General features: G+C 34.9%; 3 protein-coding genes across 6 annotated transcripts; 2 read left to right on the top strand and 1 right to left on the bottom strand.

Moving 5' to 3' along the window:
- The first annotated feature begins 1,911 nt into the window (after window positions 1-1,911).
- LOC137806900 (pleiotropic drug resistance protein 1-like) lies at window positions 1,912-7,169 on the top strand. 4 transcript variants are annotated; one of them, XM_068607267.1, is made up of 14 exons: window positions 1,913-2,012; window positions 2,126-2,260; window positions 3,232-3,396; window positions 3,648-3,697; window positions 3,803-3,894; window positions 4,290-4,374; window positions 4,497-4,662; window positions 4,925-4,966; window positions 5,052-5,210; window positions 5,292-5,395; window positions 5,494-5,650; window positions 5,736-5,840; window positions 6,623-6,700; window positions 6,816-7,169. In XM_068607267.1, the coding sequence occupies exons 5-14, from the start codon at window positions 3,884-3,886 to the stop codon at window positions 6,902-6,904; spliced, it is 996 nt and encodes a 331-aa protein (XP_068463368.1). In that variant the 5' UTR covers window positions 1,913-2,012; window positions 2,126-2,260; window positions 3,232-3,396; window positions 3,648-3,697; window positions 3,803-3,883; the 3' UTR covers window positions 6,905-7,169. The 4 variants fall into 4 exon arrangements, with proteins under 4 accessions (XP_068463371.1, XP_068463369.1, XP_068463370.1 ...); XM_068607270.1 differs by lacking the exons at window positions 4,497-4,662; window positions 4,925-4,966 and adding an exon at window positions 3,975-4,105 and having other exon boundaries at window positions 1,912-2,260; window positions 4,196-4,374; window positions 5,090-5,210; XM_068607268.1 differs by lacking the exons at window positions 4,497-4,662; window positions 4,925-4,966 and having other exon boundaries at window positions 1,912-2,260; window positions 5,090-5,210.
- A 1,641-nt stretch (window positions 7,170-8,810) lies between these two features.
- LOC137839392 (nuclear transcription factor Y subunit B-5-like) lies at window positions 8,811-9,206 on the top strand. Its single transcript, XM_068648509.1, has one exon. The coding sequence runs from the start codon at window positions 8,811-8,813 to the stop codon at window positions 9,204-9,206; it is 396 nt and encodes a 131-aa protein (XP_068504610.1).
- Window positions 9,207-20,998: 11,792 nt separating this feature from the next.
- LOC137839391 (uncharacterized) lies at window positions 20,999-22,066 on the bottom strand. Its single transcript, XM_068648508.1, has 2 exons — window positions 21,794-22,066; window positions 20,999-21,388 (listed from the first exon to the last, which is right to left on the bottom strand). Exons 1-2 carry the CDS (start codon window positions 22,064-22,066, stop codon window positions 20,999-21,001), a joined length of 663 nt encoding a protein of 220 aa, XP_068504609.1.
- Window positions 22,067-23,088: the final 1,022 nt, after the last annotated feature.

Below are 23,088 nucleotides of genomic sequence, written 5' to 3'. Positions count from 1 at the left end.
TGGGCCCATATTGTATCTCTCCATGTTCAGTAGATGGGTATTTGGAAAAAAGTACTTATATTTGGATCTTTAATACACTAAACACTTCATAACTACTTTCAAAGATGAATGACATTTATTCTATAGAATAATTTTAGGGTTTAATTATATTTTTAATTCTTAGTTGATTATAATTCTCGTAAGAATATTGTTACTTTAATTCCTGATATTTTTTTAACTTAAAATTTTATTATTAATTATAGTTAGTTTAAAGTAAGGAAATTTTATTTAAGATAATAAATAATATTTTTAGATTAAAATAAATTATATATTTAATTCAAATAGGTTATATAAATATATTACATGAATAATATTACAGCTGCTCTTATTATATAATTATAATATTATAAAATTAATAAAATATAACTTTTTATATATACATTTTTTTTATGATTTCAATATAAATTTAATAACTTATTTTCTATTTGAATAATTATTATAAAAAATAATTTTTTAATTACTTATTTTTATTATCTTAACTATATCCAAAGAAGATAAGATGTCTTAGTGTACACGTTTTCTATGTTTATACAATTTTTTATAATTTTAATATAAATTTATTAATTATTTTTCTATTTTAATAATTAATTTTTTAATTACATACTTTTATTTTCTCAATTATATTAAAATGAGATACATTTTGTTAGGTTATAAGAGGGGAGATACCACTTACTTAAGAACTCTATTCATCTTGAGCATTATTTGTCTTAAAAACTCTATTCATCTTAACTATTATTTGTTAGGCTATTCAAAGTGACAAACTAAGAACATTAGACACCAATAAATTGTAAATTAATCTCTATAAGATATTAAGACACAACGGTGAATCCAAAACCTTAAAGTAATAAGTTTGTGAGTCTTTCTACTTTTATACATTATTCATCTTACTCATATTTATCTAATGTGGTGTTTTCAACTTATATTGAACTCCTAACAATTTCTCTTTCAAGTGTAACTTTATTTCACATTGGACTACCTCATTCTCAAACGAAAACAAATGTTTTAATGGTAACCCTTTTTTTATACCGATGTTCTATAGCAAGACACGTTTTCCTAAAATAAAAAGCTTTTGATACAATCTATCTTTAAATTTTATGTATTTTTACTTATTTTATATCATACTTAAATGAGCTAGTTACCAAAATAAACTATTAACTCTCATAACATTATTAGATTTTTACATAAAACTAGAAATATTCTATCCTAATAAATTGTGAACAAATCTATATAAGAGAGCAAGACACCACCTTCAACTCAAAATCTCAAGATAATAATTTTGTGGATTTTTATGCTTATATTCTCTATTCTTCGTCTTACTTACCTCTACCATGAGACTTGCTGCTCATCTTAAGTTTCTAGCATTATTGTAATCTATTTCCCAAAATAATTATCTATAAAGTATCATATATCAAAAATTTGATTTAAATATAAAATTTATTGATTGTAAAATTAATAAAGTCTAAGTTTAATTTAATGATGTAACTTTACCAAGAGTTCCTGTCTACATAAACGGGTGAGATTATTTAGAAACAATAACTATAAAAATGGAAAAAAGAGAAGTATATGAGGAAGATAAATATATACATATTAAAAAAGTTCCACATTAATATGTAAGGAATAGAAAGTGTAGTTTTGGATACACCATTAATTACCTATAGTAACATTTTTATAGTTACATTTATTTAAAATGTTACTCTAAATAAATTTTAATTTTTAATTACTATAGAAACATTTTTTTAAATAAATGTCACTAGAAGCATAATAAACATAATATTGTAACATTTTATAAATAAATGTTACAATAAATAAATTTAAATTTGTATATTTTTATAAATGTTACTAATAAAATTAAAAAAAAAACATGAATTTCTCAGTTACAAGTCACTCTCTCACGCTCATTTCCTTTTATTGTCTGAATCTATCCCTTTTCTCTAACTCACTGATTCTCCTTGCTCTATGAATCTCCCGCTATGGTTACTCTCTTTACTTTCAAAATCTCATTCTCGTTTCATTTTTCTTATTCTCCCAGTCTCTTCCTCTTCCTCATTCTCTCACTCTCGTTTCACTCTCTTGTTCGCGCTCTTAGCCTCCGTCTTTCTCGTTCTCTGTGTGTCACTGTCATTCTCATCGTTCACGGTCAAACGCAGCTAAGCTTTTCACGCTCTCTCATACGCTCTCTATCTCGTGCTTGCGTCTCGCATTATTGTCAGTTCAAACGCAGGTATTTGAATTTCATCTCTGTGCTCTCACAGACTTCAATTTGTTCTTACAAATTGGGTATGATTTTTTTGTCTTTGATTTTATTTGGTTTTCATTTTAATTTTCATTGTGTTTTTATATGGTTTTTAATCGGTGTGTATCGTAGTGAGTCTCTCTCACATTTGATCCCTTGGATTAGTGTTTTTTTAAGCAGGTGAATATTGTTGTTTCATTTCTTATGATTAATTTGTGTTTGATTCCTGTATTAAAATGCTGATAATTTTGTTTGAGTGATTATTGAGTGATTATCTCCCTGATTTTTACATAACGTCTTGATTCTGATTTGGTACAAAACTAGAGTGTTATGATAATATTAATTATTTCTATTTGTGCTTATATATGTGCAGTTGCATCTTTAGTATAATTGAAGTAGTCTTCTGAGTATAACTGAGTAGAACTGCAAAAATTCTTCTGATAAGAATACTAGAATAATTAATTTCATTTCTCTCTGCATCATTTGGAGCTTTCAGCTACCGTTTTCCATGCACCTAAGCTTCTATGAAATGCCTCCATGATTGATTTTGTTATGTATATAAGTCTTTTATTAATAAATTGAATTGAAGGAAAGTTGAATGGTCTCTGTTTCTTCTCAACATCAGAGCTAACTTGAGTAGGAATAAAATATAAGGTAAAAGAAGGTGAAACCATGATGCAAGGGTTGATACGCTGACACGTAGAATTAGTGTGAACAATTCTTAAACTATATGTTAAGTAATTACTAATAGGTTTTTCTTTACCATTAGGATGTTGTGATTTTTTTTTATTACGTACACTCCGAGTAGTTGTGATTTCTCTTGCCACACTTCTTAAGTTATTTAGGATTCTAATAAGTTTTAATTGATGTATATGTATATGTAGTAGTAGCAGCCCAAACTATTATTGATTAGGGCACTGTTAAGATATTAATATACAACATTCTTGTATTTCCTTCAGATTTTGTTGTTGGATTCCAGCGACATTTAGAGCTAATGGTTTAGCTAGATCGAGGCATTTAGAGACATTGGTTGGTGCTCAAGCGTATTGAAAAAGCATTGGCCAAAGACTTCGTAATCTTGGGAATACTCAAATAGCTTCTGTTGGATGGGGAGCATAATAATGGTAAGTCAAACTGGGGGGAAAGAATACTGGAATTCACGAGTTATAAAGTCCTGCATTCATAATAATGAGTTTTCAAGTACCAAATAAGTGAAAATTACTCAGATTCATTGCTTTAAATTGAGTTAGGAATGTAGTATTAGGCCTATCTTGAGTCAGAATATTTTAATAGAGCATGCTCGCTAGCATTCTTCGTTCGAATCGGTTTTTATCTCCTGCTTGTAATTTGCATTGTTGACGATGCTCAAACGCAGGTACTTGAATCTAATCTCCATCGCAGGCTTCAAGTTGTTTCTACAATTAGGTAAGGTTTTTTTTTTTACTTGATTTTCGTTTTCATTTTCGCTTCATTTTTATTTGCTATGTTAAACTAAACTCAGAGTTGGGCTTGAAATTCCAACAATTAAAGGTTGATTTGAGCATATAAATGTTGAAGCACAAGTTTATGTTGGAAGCAGAGCATTGCCTACCTTACTCAACTTCTTTGTGAATGTGCTTGAGGTAATTCAAATCTCACATACGGTTCCTTTATTCATATAATGGTTTTGATCTATTTATTTTTTCGGTCTTTCTTTGTTTAGGGACTCTTGAATTTTCTTTTGTTTGAAAAAACTCATTGTAAAAGTGAGAAATTCAAGTGTGAAGTCTAGAGTCCCACACTAAAGATGAGTGAGACGAACAATATATAAGAAGAAAGGCCTACAAATCTAATGTAGGTTTTGGATTAAAGGTGGTATCAATATTTTTTGTTATAGGTTGACTCATGACTCGAGACTTATTGGATCCATGTCTCTTAGGTTAGGTACCAACTCTATCGAATACCTCCACTCGAAGAACCCAACAACAATAAAGGAGCATCTAGATATTTTCTTGTTCTGATGTTGAGCTTTTTGCAGAATGGCCTTGCTTCAAGGGCCACCAGGATCTGGAAAGACCACGTTGCTGTTGGCATTGGCTGGAAGACTTGGTAAAGATTTGAAGGTAAGGAAACCAATTTTAGTAATAAATTGAGAGAATAACTGTTATATTTCTCTAACTATAGTAACAATAGTTTTAGTTGAGTACTTCCTGAATTATAGTAATTAATATCATTGGAGATGAAGCCTCAGCATTCTGGAAGAGTAACATACAATGGACATGGGCTTGAGAAGTTTGTGCCACAAAGGATATCAGCTTACATAAGTCAACATGATAATCACATTGGAGAAATGACTGTGAGAGAAACACTGGCTTTCTCAGCAAGATGTCAAGGGATTGGACACAATTATGGTAATTGTGAACAAAAGAATGCATAAACCTTTTAAATTTATCTAAAACAAGATAGTGTTCTTAATCAGAATTTTGAAATTTACTACTTTATGGAGATGTTGACTGGCCTACTTAAAAGAGAGAAGGAAGCAAACATTGAACCAGATCCTAATGTGGATGCATATATTAAGATCGAAAAGGAAGCCTTGAATATTTATGTTTGAAATGGAGAACACACTGAATTTTGAAGAAGTTGCATTGTTTCATTACTTGTTCATTGCAGGCAGCAACACTAGAAAACTGTTTTTGAAAACAATGAACAAGTAAGGCCTAAATCATTTGTACTCATTCCTCAACTATGCTATTACTCACTTACTTTTGGAATCTAATGAGAAATCTTATTGGCAAGTTTGTAAAACAGTGCTTGGTAATTTTTTGCATTAAGCAGATGGCACCAGCACTGTTTCGGTTGATGGCTGCAATAGGAAGGGATATTGTCGTGGCAAACACTGCTGGCACATTTGCACTGCTTGCAGTTACAGTTCTGGGAGGATTTGTGATTTCAAGAGGTGAGAAAATGGTAGTGTAACTTCAAAGGTGGCTAATCTAGTGAACCTTTCTAATTTGAAAACTTTCATTTTTCGCATTAGAGGATGTGCACAAATGGTTTATGTGGGGTTACTGGTCCTCACCAATGATGTATGGACAAAATGCTATAGTTGTGAATGAGTTTCTTGGGCATAGTTGGAGAAAGGTAATCAATTTGTTTTTAATGGTGAAAAAGTTCTATGAAGAAGAATGAGCTAAGGAAAATGATATTTATATAAGAAAATTGGCTGAGATATTTTTCAGGTTAGTCCCAATTCCAAAGAAACATTGGAAGTATTGATACTGAAATCTCGTGGATTTTTCCCACAAGCGTATTGGTATTGGATTGGAATAGGAGCTTTGATTGGTTATGTTTTTCTCTTCAACTTTTTGTTCTCCCTGGCTTTGCAATATCTCAGTCGTAAGTGCCATCTTTAAGCTGTGATCTTTAGTTGAACTTCATTTCTAAACACAAATGCATTCTGATAATTGAATATGTTGCTTAGTATTCAGAAAAGATCAAGCAGGGCTATCCGAAGAGAATTTGCTCGAGAGAAATGCTTCAATGGCTGAAGAGTTCATTCTGTTACCAACAAGAAAAAATTCTTCTGGTGAGTACTTAAGTTCTAAGCTATAGATTTTGTGCTTATAACTTGAAGTTCTAAGCCATAAATAACATAACATGATGATAAACATATACAAAGATGGACAAAGAAGCAAGTCCATCATCCAGACCCTCTTCTGGACAAGTTGATAAAAACAACAAAGCTAGTGATAGTGGAAGGAGAGGCATGGTTCTTCCTTTTCAACCTCTATTCCTCACTTTTGATGAGATAAGATATTTTGTAGACATGCCACATATACCTATGTTTAATATATATTTCAATTAACCTTTCTGTTTATGCGTAATTAGTCACATTTAAAAGGTTAAATTATTCATTTAGCCTTTGTAGGTAACACTCATTTAGGAATGTGTAAAACAAATTAAGTTTTAGTTCCTGTAAGGGAGTCTAAAGAATGAAACTCAACTTTTTGAGATTAAACTTAAGAAGCATAGTAACAGCACATACCTATCTTTACCAGTATTAGTAAGGTTGTATGAGGACTAAAACTCAACTCTTTTTTTTCATAGATAGACTAATTCCCAAGTGTCATTTATTGGATCAAATACTTAGTTTAACCTATTTAAAAGTATAAAAAAGGCCAGCAATATACTCTATAATACAACTTAAGTCCTACATTAAAAAGCATGAGATTTTAGTGTGAATGAAGTCTATGAGGTCTGAGACTCTCAACTATTGTAGTTATCTTTCCTGATGTGATTCTTCCAAGGTTATTACCATGCTTACATATATGAAATAATAATTAAGTACTTCAATACCAACCTTTGCAGCTGGTACTTCTAAAATTGGGAGGGGAGCAGATATATTCTGGTCCAATTGGAAGCAACTCTTCCCATTTGATCCAGTAGGTAAGTCTCTTGTCAATGATTAAACATTGTGGGTGATAGCGGTGAACCTGTTTTTGTTATACTATCAGTTTTTCCTTGTCGTAAGCACTACAAGTATGATTAAAGTGTGTTTTAGGCTTTTCTTATGCTCATGAAGTCAAGGCTCAAGGAGTACGAAGAATCATTGAAGGATTTCATTGGCATGGGAAGGATGAGGAAGCTTAGAAGTAGTGGTTAAGGCTGAAGAATGAGGTTGCAGCTGAACTAAAGGAGAAGGGTTTTGATGTTGAATAACTGTAATGTACACTTTACAGTGAATAACTACCAGTGTCATTCCCATGATACATGAACTGATTGTGAGAATGTAGTTGTAGTAAATGCTAGGAATCTTATGTGTGGTAAACAAAAGTGACACTATATTGACAAGACATGTCTAAATTCACTTTTAAACATTAAAAATCCATTGAAATACTATTGGTGTTTGTGTTGACAGATTTTTATTACTTGTTTGCTTATAGAATAAAAGTATCTAAACATAAATTATTAAATTCATATTTTACAATCCAAATCTAAGTAATTTGTATAATTTTCTAATCAAACAATTTACTAAAGATTTTTGTAACATTTTTATAATGTTACTTTTTTATTAAAAAATATTACTAAAAAAATTTAGTAACATTTTTTAAATGTCACTTCTTTATTAAAAAAAGTTACTAAAGATTTTTAGTAACATTTTTATAATGTTACTCTTTTTCTAAAAAATATAACTAAAAATATTTAGTAACATTTTTAAAGTGTTACTTATTTATTAAAAAAAGTTACTAAAATTTTTTAGTAACATTTTTATAATGTTACTGTTTTATTAAAAAACATCACTAAAAGAATTTAGTAACATTTTTAAAATGTCACATTTTTAAAATGTCACATTTTTATTAAAAAATGTTACTAAAAATAATTAGTAACATTTTTGTAATGTTATTTTTTTCAGAAAAAATATTACTAACATGATTTAGTAACATTTTTAAAATGTCACCTCTATATTAAAAAAAGTTGCTAAAGATTTGTAGTAACATTTTTATATTGTTACTTTTTATTAAATAAACATTACTAAAAAGATTTAGTAATATTTTTAAAATGTTATCTTTTTATTAAATAAATGTTACTAAAAATATTTAGTGACATTTTTATAAATGTATCTATTGAAATGTGAAAATGTTACTAAAATTCTTTAGTTACATAGGATATCCGCTACATTTGATAAAATGTTACTAAATCTTATTAGTAACATTTTCCTTGATTTAGTAACATTTTTTTTTATGTTACTAATTATCATATATGTAGTAGTTACTCAAGGTTTGTTCAATACTTTAAAAAAAACAGTTTTGTATTAGTTATATACATAATTTTTAATACTTATCTCAGGATTGAAAGAGATTAACACTATACGTGTAAAGAGAAGAATGGAAACACAAAGAGAGAAAAATGTAACTAAAGGAATGAAATAATTTATTATTATTTTTTAGTATAAAAAAAAAGTGTCATACTATAACAGTGATATGGTGAAGAACATAAAGGGAAAAAAAGAATATTATAAATAATATCTTTGGTGAATCATGATTCATGATCTATATGCATGAATAAATTAGTTGTGCCTTAGAGCTTTCCAACGGATACTGTGATTGATCTTCACTCTTTTCAACTGCCTGAAAAGCCTCCTCAGCATCCATTAGCAGTGATGAAGCCAATGGAATTCATGGATCTATTGGGTGGACTTTGTCTAAACTTTGCAACAAAAAAATGACTCTGAACTCCAATTCATTAACCAGTGGCGGCATCAGACCCCACAATCTTAGCCGACCGTCTTGGCATCATTCGCATGTCACATTGAATTAACTAAGTCACAACATTAATGTTCATGTGTGAGTGTGACTAGGCTTGCTTGCATGTGCACTTACCTATATTTTTTTGTTCAGTCATGTGTTTTTTTTCCAGTACTTCAATCCGAGATAATCACATTCTTATATTATCTTTCACTTTATATGTACACACACACAGACATAACCTTCACATGCTGTCTTGGTCAATAAAGAGAGTAGTTCAACTGTTGGAGTTGAATTCATTCCTTCCCAAGATGGTGGACAATGTTGGAGGCAGTTCCTCTAATCCTGAAAACAGTGGCATCAGGGAACAAGACTGTTTGTTGCCAATAGCCAATGTTGGGAGGATCATGAAGCAGATTCTGCCTCCTAACGCAAAAATCTCAAAGGAATCAAAGGAAACAATGCAAGAGTGTGTATCAGAGTTTATAAGCTTTGTGACGAGTGAGGCATCAGAGAAGTGCAGGAAGGAGAGGAGGAAGACTGTGAACGGAGATGATATATGCTGGGCCTTAGGGTCGCTTGGTTTTGATGACTATGCAGAGCCATTGAGAAGGTATTTGCACAGATATAGAGAAGTAGAAGTAGATAGATCAGCCATCCAAGAGAGAGGAAATAGCCCCTCAAAAGATAAGGATAATGAATTCTGATCAAGTATTTCCCTCAAGCTAGAACAACCATTAAGCTAATCAAAACTTCAGTACAATTAGTTTGCAGAATATTGTGTCTGAGACAAGCCCAGTTTAAGGTTTTGAGGATGTTGAGATAATCAATGTAATAATTTTCTTGTCTTAACTAGAATTATTATTTGTGTCAAGATTCAAGAACTAGTTAGCTATATTATTCTTGTTTTGTATATTGTTACGTATATCTATATGCATGCACTGCTGCTATATGTATCTGCATTTTGCATCCTTTTATTGATTGATTTGCAGTATAATCAATATGCATCATGGTCTCAATCGGTGCTAAATATTCAGTGATTGAACCAAGCTGGGTTTTTGCATATGCCATGTTCATTGATTGGCCATACACATGATGATACAAAATATCTAAATCATCAAAGAACAAAGCATTTGTACAGTTCCAAGCTAGCTCCTCCTTCTTCGTTGTGTTGACCACAAATTCTACCACAGCATGTCTTAATTGGATAAGGATCATTACATTCAAGATTAGTATGAAAGGGTAATTTCACTTAAAAGCAAAGTTCAGAACAAGACAGAAGCGTGAGGTTAGTAAATCACTGTCTTCATGCATGTATGTATTTATTGATCTGATGTTTCATAGTAGAGAATCTAGGAATTTCCTACCACTCCAGTGTATTTATTGATATATTCACAGAAAAATTCCCATGAACTCTTCCATCTTGTTAGAGCCTTTTCATCTGTGTTGGTCATCCTCGTGAAATTAAGGCTATATTTCTTAGTTGGTCCTAAAATATTTAGAATTTTTCAATTAAGTATCTGAACTATAAGAAGATGAATCAGTTCTTCAGATGAAAAAAAGGTACTTTTTGAAATGATTGCAGCTTGAGGCATGCAAAAATAATAGTTTGACAGATTTAAAAATCCCAGGACTCAATTAAACAAATGATGAAAAAACTGTTATATATTTAATTCAGAGACTTACTTAAAATAGATTGAATATTCCAATGGAGTAGTTTGACCTAAAATTAACTCTGTTTTGGTGTTTAATTAGATTCTAGTTTCATTCTCCTTGTTTTGTTCTGACCTTATCTGAAAGTCTCTATCGCGGTTACCAAAAGAGACTGGTATAAAGTCACTTTCTTGGGTCTCTTTAAACAGAGAATTGTTAATCAGAATCTTCAAAATAGTACGTCACTAAATGTTATGTTAATATAGATTAATGTATCTTAAATCTCATCAAGTGGTACGAAGTTGTAATGGATCACATTCTGTACCAAATTAACTATTGTATTCATCAGATGTCAACACAAAACCCCAATATAGTGAAGCCAAAAAACGATGGACTCTGAAAGCTGTTTACATTGATTCATCGTACAAGGTCATGTAATGTAACACCGGAACGGATTTTTGAGGTTTCTTAAAAAACCTAATAGTTCTTCACATAAATGTATATTTGTACAAAACTTATTTTAAGGATAAAAATATACTTCTCATAATATTTTTATTTTTAACTTAATAATCAAATGTGAGGAATTTATTATATAATCATCGTGGAAAATAAGAAAAATTGAAATAATATAATGTCTTTTTAGAATAATTTAATCTCATTATATATATATATATATTAATTATGTAAACAAATTCATTTAGAAAAAAAATTAGATGTAATGTTAAATATTGGTGAATCTTAATAAGAGCCGAAGATTTAATCCTAAAAAAGTTAGATGTTGATGATTAAAGAAGACGTAGTTGTTTCATATCTTTTATTCACGTGCAAGGTGATGTTAATGGAGTAAGATATGAGACAATATACATATATGTAAATAAAGTAGTACTTTCTCATTAATAAATTTATAATATAGTTTAATGAAGTTAACACATAAAAGTATTTTAAATCTAATTAAACATTACTAAATTAACTTTTAAAAGAGATTTGCGTTCACTATATATTATAAATGTCTTTATTTATATATTATAAATGTCTTTATTTATATATTATAAATGTCTTTATTTAAATTACTCTAATATAATATGTTATCATATGTAAAATGGTACTTGAATTAATTACTATGATTATTTTCACTTATTTCATTAAACCCAAACAATAAGTTAAGGTAGATCCCATTGGATATACATGTAAACCTCCTTTCGTTTTAATGAAACATATTATATTCTTAATTTAAAACAAATAAAGATAGTTTTATTTATTTTTGGTTTTATAAAGAGGTTTAAGAAATTAAAACTACTATTTTGGCCTTAAAAACAGAAGACTACTATTTATTGTTGGTGATAAATTAAGAATGTATTTGTGAATGCAAATAATATAGTTATGCTGTTTAATTGTCGCATTTAGTTTTTGTTTGAACTATTTAATAATACTCAACAAATGTCTACATTTTTTACTTTTGTATTTTTTTTGTTATTTTGGGTTAATCAACCCACCAACTAATTATTATTAGAATTTAGGTTAAAATACTAATCCAATCACACGAATGGATAGTATCCATTGCACTCATATATAAATCTCTAAACTATACAAATGGAATAATTTTAACTATTGAAAATAAAATAAACACCATAAATTAGCCAATTGCTAAATTTCTAAGTGAAAACCTATCTTACAAATATTTTTTAACTAAAAGCTATTGTGTTGAGGTTTAAAAAGAAATGTAATTCGAAGACTTTTTTTATCAACAAAGAATAAATAAAATTAAATAAAACACTTTAGGGGTGTCTCAACCTTTATACAAAACACCTAAAACAAGTTTTCTAACACCCTATCAACTAAAGATCCACCCGACATTAATAGATCACACATCTTAATACTACTATCTTGTTATTTACAAATATATTTTTTTATCTATTATGTTGATTAATTTAATCACCCATGTAATAATTTTGTTTTGGGTGCATCCACTACAATGCTTAAGACGAAAGGAACATTATGATGAGTCAACTAATTATTAAATTAATCTCATTTTAGAATGGTATCCCAATAGAAAGTAAAAGAATAAACTTGCTTGAGTTTGGATTTATTCAACAAGATACAAAATAAGATGGTTTATTCATATGTATTCACTCCCAACAATCATACTCTCTCCACTTTCATTTTAAACTTTTGTTGGTGTATTTTAAACTTTCAACTTCATGAATTTAGGGAGTTGGTGTATTTTAAACTTAAACCTTTATGAATTTAGGGAATGAAATTGTTTTAGTAAAGAAATAAAAAGAAAAAATTAAATATTTTTAATAATGATTAAAATTAGTTTATGTACAAGTTAATTTGTAAAACCCATTCAATATATAGTTTCTCTAAATTTTTAATTTCAATTTATATATGAATTTGTTTTCTGTGTTTATGAAGATTTTTTTTCCAAAGCATACCTTAATTAATTTATTTATGAGATGAAGACAATGGAAAAAATTTCCCAGATTAGGAACTAAAGACAAGGATCATGCTTCTTGTCTAGCATTTGCCCTACATTGTCAAAATCACTTTTAATTTTAAATACACGTGAATATATAAGTGACTTTATAGTTCTTTTTCTACCAATCGGTGTATGACTATATATTATCCTTTTAAAATATAATTTGATATAATGATATAATTTTTTATTTTAATTATTTTAGCAAAACTTACATTTTTTAATACTTTTAATTATCTTTTTTTTTCTATTATAACTAATGCTAAAAATTAGGAAAAGGATATAATTTAGATAGTTTTTAAATGAAATTATTTTATATTTAGTAACTTACATGTGAAATAAAAGTTTTGACTTTCTTAATTCTTAGTCCGTGATTTCAGTTCTCGTTTTTTTTCGTCATTTTAGTTCGATTTAAAAATTTATAATTTTGGTTCTATTTTTTAGTTTTACATTATTTCTTTTATTTTGATCTAATTAAACTATAGGTTAAACATGTTCACTTAAGATACCATTAACCTTTTTAATTAAAATATCAAAAATAAAAGATGCAATATTTTATTGAATTAAAATTGTAGTTTTTATTTTAAAACAGTGAAAATTTAGGATGACCAAAATAGAAAATTAAGTTAAAGAAGAGTAAAAATTGTAATTTAGCATAATGTAATAAATAAAATAAAATAGTTTTAATTAGATAATAACACTGAAAAGAGTTAAGAAAAATGCAGTCATTTTTTTTATAAATTTTAGCTCTGTATAGAAGAGGACTCTCATCCCAGTGGTAGGTAGCAAATACTATGTGTTAGCATTGGTTTAATCAATTAATTAATAAAATTATGTAGATGTAAATGCAATTTCTTTGTTGGAATTAAGTAGGAGTTTAATTCTCATATTAGTTAAAAATGAATAACAAAAAATAATATATAAAGAGAAAAATTTGACTTCATTTTAATATTCTAAGATAAAAGTAGTATTATGCTTTTCTTATAAAGATAATTTATCTTGGGAAAAGCTCAACAAATTTTTACCATTAACTAGTTACATACACATATTATTTCTTTGGTTAAAACCTGCTTTCTTAGTTCATTGGGTGTAACATTGGTCCTTGATCACAAAAAAACAATGATAATGGAGGATTCCCGAAAGGCAAAAGCCATTGTTTTACTTGGAAGCTATAGGTGCCTGCAAATACTCCTTTGATCCACTAAACAGCCATAGATACAGTAAAGTCATACAAGAAAAAGAAAACATCTTCAAACCTTTTTTTATAATTACGAGATAATACGCAAGTCTCTGATTATTTGATAAAAAATTATATGAATGTTAATTTTTTTAGGATTAATTTTTTTTATAATTAAAGTTAATTTTGTTCTTAATTTAAATTTTAGGTTTCGGAGACTTTATTAAAAAAATAATTGAAATAGTTATTGTCAATTTTTTTTATTTATTTCTAGTATGGAATAAGATGTTAAAATATTTCATGATAACTCATTGTAGACGTAAATGTTATAATATTATAATACAACTCATCCTGAAAATTCGTTTGTTACCTAAAAAAACATAGTAAAGATTCATTCCAATAATTCTCTTACTACAAGTAGTCAAAAAAGTCTAAAGTTTGAACTATGGACAAAAATTAATTTCGAAAAAACATATTTAACCATGATTTCAATAATATATTTGTCTTAATTACATAAATTATACATATGTACCGTTTTTGTTAACATATAAGTTTTGGTCTAATTTTTCATAATTTTTTTTATTTTTAATAATATTTATTTTTATGATAAATGATTATTTTTATTTGAGGTGTCAGCATAGCTGAAATATCAAATTGCACCGTGATAATATATATATATATATATATATTATTTTTTAATATTATATATAATGTGTGCTTTTTTTTTTAATGTGTTTAGCCTTTTTTTTATTAGTTGGATTGGTTTAAATATATATATGAACTAAAAACAAAGAGACATGTATAAAGAATTTTACATTAAAAAATAATATTAAATTTTTTTTTTATTTGGATGAGTTAACACAAAATGGTTTACTTTTTAAACAATATGTGGTGGAATAACTAAGATGAAACGTGTTAGTTATAAACTTATGCTTAATATAAATTTATTTGAGTTTGAAACATCCTCACATTGAGGAAGTAGTTTTTTTAACTGACATGATACTCATTCAAAACATAATTTAAAGAGAATTAGAAAATCATGGGTTCACAAGAAACAAACACCAGGGTTCAAAACTTTCAGCGTATGTTTCAAAGTATCAACCTATAAGTTATTATATAAATTTGGTTAGAGACAAAATGAATAAATTAATAATGGTGAAGTGCAGCGTATGTGACATGGATAAATTATTCTGGGAATATAAACAATAGTCATGACATTTTCATTTTAACTCATTGGAACAGATTTTGTAGTTAGTTTTGTCTGTTGGAATCTTGTTAGGGACAACTTTATGAGTGCTTCTAAGCTTAAAAATATTCTCTTCCCTGATGTAGTAGCAGTGAAGTACTGATATACTTCTTACATTTTACCTTCTGCTTAATTCGAAAATCATGTAAGGATAAATTATTTTAATCATTCATAATTTCATGGAATGTCAAGACTCAAAAAAAACACTCAAATTATTTTTAAGCATTGATAATTTCTCTTAATAAAATACTGAAGTTTAATTTAGAAATAAAAATGAAAAGAATATATTAAAGGAGATAAGTGTTGATGAAGAATGATTTTGAAGCTTTGATGTCTCCAAATCCATGGTGTTTGATGGAAGACTGAAGTTGTTGCTTGTGTGGGTGGGATCTAGGTAGAATGATGTGTAATCTACTCTTTGTTTGAATCTAAAACAGTTTGAAATCAAAACCTTTTTGAAAAAAATTATTTTATAAAGAAGTGAAAAAACAACCTGTTGTTTTATCGTTTCAATAGGTTGTTTGACACTTAGAGGTTTTTGAAAAGGGTTTGAAGCTGTTTGACTTGGTTGACTTTGCTGTCAAACCAATTCAATCGGTTGTTTCATGAATTTAGCCAATTGTTTGTTGAAAATCCATAACATAATTTATGTTATGTTTGCAAACCAGCTTTAAATGTTTTAACAAACTTTTGGAGTATTTAAAAAGGTTGTTATACACTCTTAAAGTTTGATAACAGTTTTGAGACATTTGTGAAAGTGTGAAAACAGATTTGAGTTTTCAAATATTTGCATTCAAGCTTTTGGGTTTTCTCAAAGAAGTGGAATAGGATTGCTGTAATATTTTGACTTGATATTCATCAGGTGTAATCCTTTCTATATCTCTTGTATTTGTGAATACTGGTGTGTAAGTGCAGAATCAGAGGGTGTTCTGATTTTTGTGGTGTTTGTGTGGCAAAGGAAGTGTGTGACTTGAGGTGTTCAAGGTCACTTATTTGGTGGTATGTTTGTAATCTGAATTTTGATTGCATAGTAGATACCCAGTGGTTTCTGGGGACTGGATGTAGCTCTTGGGATAAGAGTGAACCAATATAAATTGCTTGTGTGCTTTTCTCTTACCCTGAACTCATTTAAATTATGCTTTTAAGTTGTTTTTAACTCTATTGATAAAAACAACCGGTTGAATCGCAAAAATAACCGGTTGATTTTCTGATAATCAACTTAAACAGTTTTTGATTGATTGCTTTATGGATTTCTATATCTGTGATTCTGTATTAAACTTCATTATACCTTCAAAGTTTGCGAAAATCAACCCTCTTGTTTAAGGCTATATATTTTAACAATTGGTATTTGTTCCCGTCGGTTAGCCCAAACATCTTCGTGCACTCACAACAACCTTTGCGTCCAGGACTCCCTCCACTCTCACAGTGCTTTCCTCCCAGTGGATCACCTGAAAAACAAGAGACAAAGGGCGCCCTCGCGGCCGTTTGCACTCCGACGCTCAAGTTAAACTCCGGGCAATGAAACACCAAAAAACTCTAAACTCTGAGAGCTTTGTGTGTGTTTTCGCATTAAAATTACGTACCTTATTATGTTGGTTGTTACCCTTTATATACTCTTTAGTGTTTCTGCTTCTTTCGCTAACTGTGACTTAGGCTTACTGTTGGTGCGTCTTAGCGTCACTATCACCCACTCTTAGGGCCATTTAGTGTGCAAGACCCCCTTACTGGAGTGTAAGCTCCGCGGGATGACCACTTGGGTGTCAACTCATGCACCCAATCTCTGGGTCATCCGCCCTGGGAGTGCCCTATCTTATTCATGTGTCATGCATGCAGATCACCCCTGGGACGTGACCCTTCCCAATCGTCTCTTTCCCAGGGGCTCTTTGATTGTGGCGTGCCCTACCACCTCGTCCACACCCCATGCATGGACCTTCTGTGACCTTGACTTCTCCCTTACTGAGTGCTGGAATGTGGCTTGGAAACCACCCTTTTTCGGCTCAGCTTTACTGTTTGGGTTACCGAGGTCCGAGGCCTCCACGCCCCGCGCCTTGATGCTGCCCCCTCCTCGGCTACCCTTACCCGCGAGCTTCCTGAGACTCTGGCCCGTCCTGCCAGCCTCCCAGTGGACCCAGCCTTTAGGGCCCATCATGACTTTGGTCAACGCCCAAGTCTGAGGATTGGTCAGTACACAAGCCCTCCAGTCTCGAGCTGTTAACTTGTTCAGCGAAGAGACTATGGTCTCGCCCTGCCGACCTAAGTGGCTGCATGTGACAGGACGTGCACAGTGCACCGAAGTGATGCTTTCCTGTTCTTGCCTTAATCAGCGCACACGTGTCTTAATCAAATGGTTGGGACTTAACGTCACTTGCGCTTTCCAAGTTTATGTTAAGTGTTTCAAAAACGCGTGCTTTAGGTACTGTTCCATCACTTGAAACTCCTCTTGCACCCTTCATCTTCTTCTTCGAGTTCTCCCGTTTCGTCTTTTGCAAAAATCAAAACTTTCGCTCATCAATCACTCAAAGGTATGATTTTTCTCTATTGATTGCTCTTTATTTTTTATTTCATGCATTGATAACTTCTTGGGTCTGTTTAAACTAACGCACTTTGGGTTTCCTCTACATCTGTTCTTCGTTCCTCTATTTTTCTGGTTTTCTTATGATCATAAGGTTTATGGGTTTTTCCATCCTTGAGTTTTACACCATAGCCTCCCATGTTGAACCTTTGCTTTCTTCTTTTCCTTGCTTTTTTCCTAGCTTCCTTCATCATGGCAACGAAAATCACTTCCAACCCTCCCCCCAGCGTCAACTACAAGAGCATGTATCCCTGGGTGTCTGCTGAACTCCTTGCCAAAACCTCCTCCCTCACCTCCATTGCGGACTGGAGGGCACACCTAGACAGCAAGCCCGAGTTCCTGGGTAGGGCATTTGGGATAGAGAGCGATGCTTATATCTCGGTTCGTCCCTGCGCAAAGGGCGAACCTGTGTGCGTAGACAACCGCGCCAACGAGGGAGAACCTTTCTTCTTCTTTTACCAAACGGTCTTTAAGCGCATTAGGCAACGCCTCCCTTTTACCAGCTTCGAGAGGGAGCTGCTAACTGAAGTGAACGTTGCCCCTGCCTAGCTGCATCCCAATAGCTGGGCCTTTGTGAGGGCCTTCTCCATCCTTTGTAACCATTTTGGCCATCCACCCACTGTAGATGTCTTTCTTCATTTCTTCGAAACCAAGAACCCTGGGAAGAACCTCTGGGTAAGCTTCAGCGGGGTGACAGGAAGAGTCATCATCACCCTGTTTCAGCAATCTTACAAGGGTTTCAAGGGGAAATTCTTCAGGGTGTGCTGCTTTGAGCACGACCGCACCTGCCTGGATGGGTTCCCCTTGTACTAGGTGGGGAAATTGACCCTCAAGAAGGCTAAAAATCTCAATGAGCTATCCTTTGCTGATCGTGAGGTATGCCAAGTGCTGGCTAGCCTTGGAGCAGTCTTCAACACCACTGAGCTTATCAAGAATGAGTATAGCCCATCAGGACTTGCTGGCTACATCGGTATAGAAACTTGTTTATGACCCTTCTCTTAACTCTACTCTGCTTTACTCTTACTTATGCCTGTTGATTTCTTACTTAACTTTGTCTTGCCAAGTTCTCACCTCTCCTTGTTCTGGGTGTAGGCATGGTGCTGAACGAAGAGAAGCGAGCAAGGCTAGCTGAGGTCTTAGCTCTTTGTGAAGAGGCGATCACTGGTGTTGGTGCCCCAGCCCTTTCTGTTCCAAACATCGCACCAGCCACTCCTTTCCCTACCCCCTTCTCGACTCCTCTTGACGTTGTGCCTCTGGCTGCCGTTGGGGCTTCTCCTACTCCAGCCCCCCTTGAGAAAGGCAAGAGGATGGTGGAGATTGTGTCTGATGACGACGCAGACACTACAAACGGCTTTGTCTTCAAAAGGCGCAGAGTGGCGGTAGCGGTCACTTCACACTCTTCCTCTACTAGGCGCCCTGCCTCGCTCAGGGATCACCCACCCAACGCCTTTTCACGCTCGAGGGTGGTGGTGAGAGCGTCCCTGAGCCTGCCCTTGCCCCTGAGCTTCCCCTAGTCCTTCAACAAATCCTCAAAGGCTACCAGAAAGGGGCCATGGGAAGTTCCAACGAAAAGGCTGTGCAGGAGAGCCTAACTCTCAGCCTTGGCGAATTCTTTGCCCAAGCTGACGGCTTCTCCCATGAGGCGGAGTCAAAAGCAAAGGAGCAGCTAGATTTGGCTGAAGAACTGGCTCTGGTGAAGGAACAACTGGCCCAACAGGCTCAGGTCTTCCTTAACCGTGAGATCGCGCTGAATCAGGAAATAAGTGCCCTTCGCCAGACTGAGCTAGAGACCAACAAGAAGCTTTTTGGCAAGAGCCAAGAGTACACCACCCTGTTGTCCCGGGTTGTGCCACTACGTACCCAGGTGGTGGGACTCGAGGAGGAAGTCGTGGCCAACAAAGCTAGGATGGTCAAACTCGAAGAACGGGCCACGGAGCAGGAGGTGAAGCTGGGGAAGGTGGAGGCTGAGCTCACCGCACAAACTGAAGCCCTTGAGAGGGCCAAGGCAGAACTGACTACCCAAGCTGAAGCCTTCGGGAGAGCCAAGGCGGAGCTCATCGGCGATGCAGCTGACGCATACGCAGCGGGGTTCGAGGACGCCCTTGCTCAGGTTGCTTGCAAGCATCCTGAGATGGATGTCTCCCCCTTTGCAACGTCGAACCACGTCGTTGATGGGCAGATCGTGTCTAGGTGCCCTTAAAAGGAGCTTGTAACTTTGGCTTTGAACTATGTCCTCCAAAACTTGTAATTTAATACAACTTGTACTTCTCTTACTTGTTTTGTTGTCTCATTCTGCCTTTAACTGTTAACTTACTAACAACACTTCAACGCTAGTAACTTTAACATACGATGACCTTGAAAGATTCTGAACCTTAGGTAACACGCTCCCTCCCCATTCCTTTCTCTTTGCTTTGATTGCTTGACCACCTGTGTTGGAGGCGAGCATGCATGAACCTTTAACTGGCATTGCCTTAACTTTGTTTAGACAAGGGAAACTCTTTTACTGATCCTTACCCTGCTTTTAAGGTTAGGGAAGATATATTGACTGTCCTCATCTTTGCCCCTAAGGAAACAGAGGACTTAACTGGGAGTCCTTTCACTTAGCCTTGACATTCATTCTTGAGAGGAGGCGTTCTACGCGGGTGGGGCCACTCCTTCTCAAGGTTTCTAGCCCCAAGGCGTTCATCTGGCCCCGTCTTTGCTCAGAGGCAAAGGAGGACTCAAACTGGTCGAACCTTGTTGTTCATACTTGGCGCCCACACTCGAGGGGGAGGCGTCCCAAAGGAAGCTGCCACTCCCTCTCGAGGTGTCTAAACACCAAGACGACAGGTTTGTTATTGACTGAACCTTGCTGTTCGCATTTGGCGCCCACGCTCGAGGGGGACGCATCCTAAATGAAGCTGCCACTCCCTCTCGAGGTGTCTAAACACCAAAACGACAGGTTCATTTCTGACTGAACCCTGCTGTTCGCACTTGGCGCCCACACTCGAGGGGGAGGCGTCCTAAAGGAAACTGCCACTCCCTCTCGAGGTGTCTAAACACCAAAACGACAGGTTCGTCCCTGTATTGCACAAAAAATACGAGAATGCGTATACTTCAATCGTAATTTTATTGGTGACCTCGTTAAAAAACCCTTAAAAGGGAAAAAGAGTGTCCCCTTGAAACTGTGTACAATGCTAGAGTTCAATTGAAATAAAACTTGGGATTGGCCGCATTCCATGTACGAGGAATTGCGCCTCCCTCCAAAGTCTCGAGTCTGTACACCCCGTTTCCCTGGAGCTCCGTCACCCTGAAAGGGCCAGTCCACTTGGGGGACAACTTGTTTTCTAGCTAATATGGGTGGGCTTTGCGCATTACTAGGTCAGCGATCTGGAACTACTGAGGCCTTATTTTTGAGCTGTGCTTGTACTCCACCCTTCTCTTTAACCCTTCAGCTTTAATTCTTGCATCCTCTCTGACCTCATCCAGTAGATCCAGGTTCACCTTTCTCTCTTCGTTGGACTCCTCAGCTACGAAGTTCTGAAATCGTGGCGAGCTCTCCTGGATCTCTACCAGAATTATTGCTTCTGACCCGTACACCAAGCTGAAGGGTGTCTCTCTGGTGGTGGACTGAGGCGTGGTATGGTAAGCCCACACTATTCTATGAACCTCCTCTGCCCAAGTCCCTTTGGCCTTCTCAAGCCTTCTCTTCAGAACTCTGAGTAGGACTCTGTTGGCATACTCGACCTGCCTATTTGTCTGGGGGTGCTCAACTGATGCGAACACCTGCTTTATTACAACCTATGTGCATAGCTTGCCCAGTTGTTGGCTCGCGAACTGTGTGCCATTGTCAGAAACTAGACGCCTCGGTACGCTAAAATGGAACACTATATTCTTCCACACGAAGTGTTGGATCTTGTGAGCTGTGATTTGTGCTACTGGCTCAACCTCTATCCACTTCGTGAAGTACTCTATGGCTACCACAAGGTACTTCATCTGTCTTACCGCCAAAGGAAAGGGCCCCAAAATGTCGATTCCTCACATGTGAAACGACCACGGGCTGTAAATCGACCTCAGCTCTTCTGGCGGCGTCTTGTGCCAGTCGGCGTGCTGTTGACACTGTTTGCACTGCAGGGCGTACCTTGTGCAATCTTTTCTCATTATTGGCCAGTAATAGCCTGCATGAACAACCTTCGATGCCAAGGACTGACCTCCAACATGGCTACCACAAATCCCCTCGTGGAGTTCTGCCATTATTCGTGTACACTGGTCTCCACTCACACACACCAGAATCGGGTGGGTGAACCCATGTCTGAACAGCTTCCCATCAATAAAGGTGTATTTGGCGGAGTTCCTCTTTATCTTTTTGGCTTCAGCGAGCTCCAATGGAAGCACCCCATCAGCTAGATAGCGCCTATAGGGTGTCATCCATGTGTTCCCCTCCTCAACTATGCATATCTGCATTGGCTCCCCCTCCAAGGCCGGGTAAGCGCCTACACTGGCGTTCCCAACGTCTCTTGAGTCAACGACCGATGACTCCTCGTCCTTCCACTAGCCGTACTGATATGATGAACACCCACCCTATTATCAACAACAAAAGTTTGCGGTGCCTTGAGGGTTTCCTGTATGACCGTCCTCTGCCTTCCCCCCTTGCCCGAATTGGCGAGCTTGGCCAGCAAGTCAGCTCAGACATTCTGCTCTCTTGGGACGTGCACTAGCTCAAACACTGCGAACGAGCCCTTCAAAATCTGGACGTACCCCAAGTACGCGACCATATGTGGATCTTTGGCTTGATATTCCCCGGTCACCTGACTTGTGACTAAAAGGGAATCGCTCTTTGCCAATAAGTTATGCGCTCCCATCTCTTTAGCTAAGAGCATCCCGGCTATGAGGGCTTCATACTCCGCCTGATTGTTGCTGGCCTTGAAAGCGAACCTTAGGGCCTGCTCAATCAACAACCCGTTCGGTCCTTCCAAGATCACGCCAGCTTTGTCGCCTTGCTGCTTGGATGACCTATCCACTGAGAGCAGCCATCTGAAGCTGGCCTCCTCCTCTTGTTGTGCATCTGTCGGGGAGAGCTCTAGCACAAAATCTGCATACACCTAGCCTTTGATGGGGCCTCGGGGTTCGTACTGAATGTCGAACTCCGAGAGCTCCACTGCCCAACGTACCATCCTTCCTGCCACGTTCGGCTTCTGCAGCACCTTTCGGATAGGTAAGTCCGTCATCACCACCACTGTGAAACTTTGGAAGTAATGATGAAGCCTCCTAGCCGAGAACACCACGGCCAGGGCCGCCGGGCCGCCTTCTCTAGGGCTTGGTATCTCACCTCCGGCCCTTGCAATACTTTGCTCACAAAGTATATTGGTTTCTGTACTTGGTCCACACGAACTAGCTATTCCTCCTTAAACACTGGAAGTAGGGGTGACCCTTGTCCCCTCCAACTGATACAAACCTGGACAGGGCACCCATCCGCCTTGTCAACT

This window comes from Phaseolus vulgaris, chromosome 3 (assembly GCF_000499845.2).
Source record: "Phaseolus vulgaris cultivar G19833 chromosome 3, P. vulgaris v2.0, whole genome shotgun sequence".
In the NCBI taxonomy this organism is placed as follows: domain Eukaryota; kingdom Viridiplantae; phylum Streptophyta; class Magnoliopsida; order Fabales; family Fabaceae; genus Phaseolus; species Phaseolus vulgaris.
This window is presented reverse-complemented; position numbering and strand designations above follow the sequence as displayed.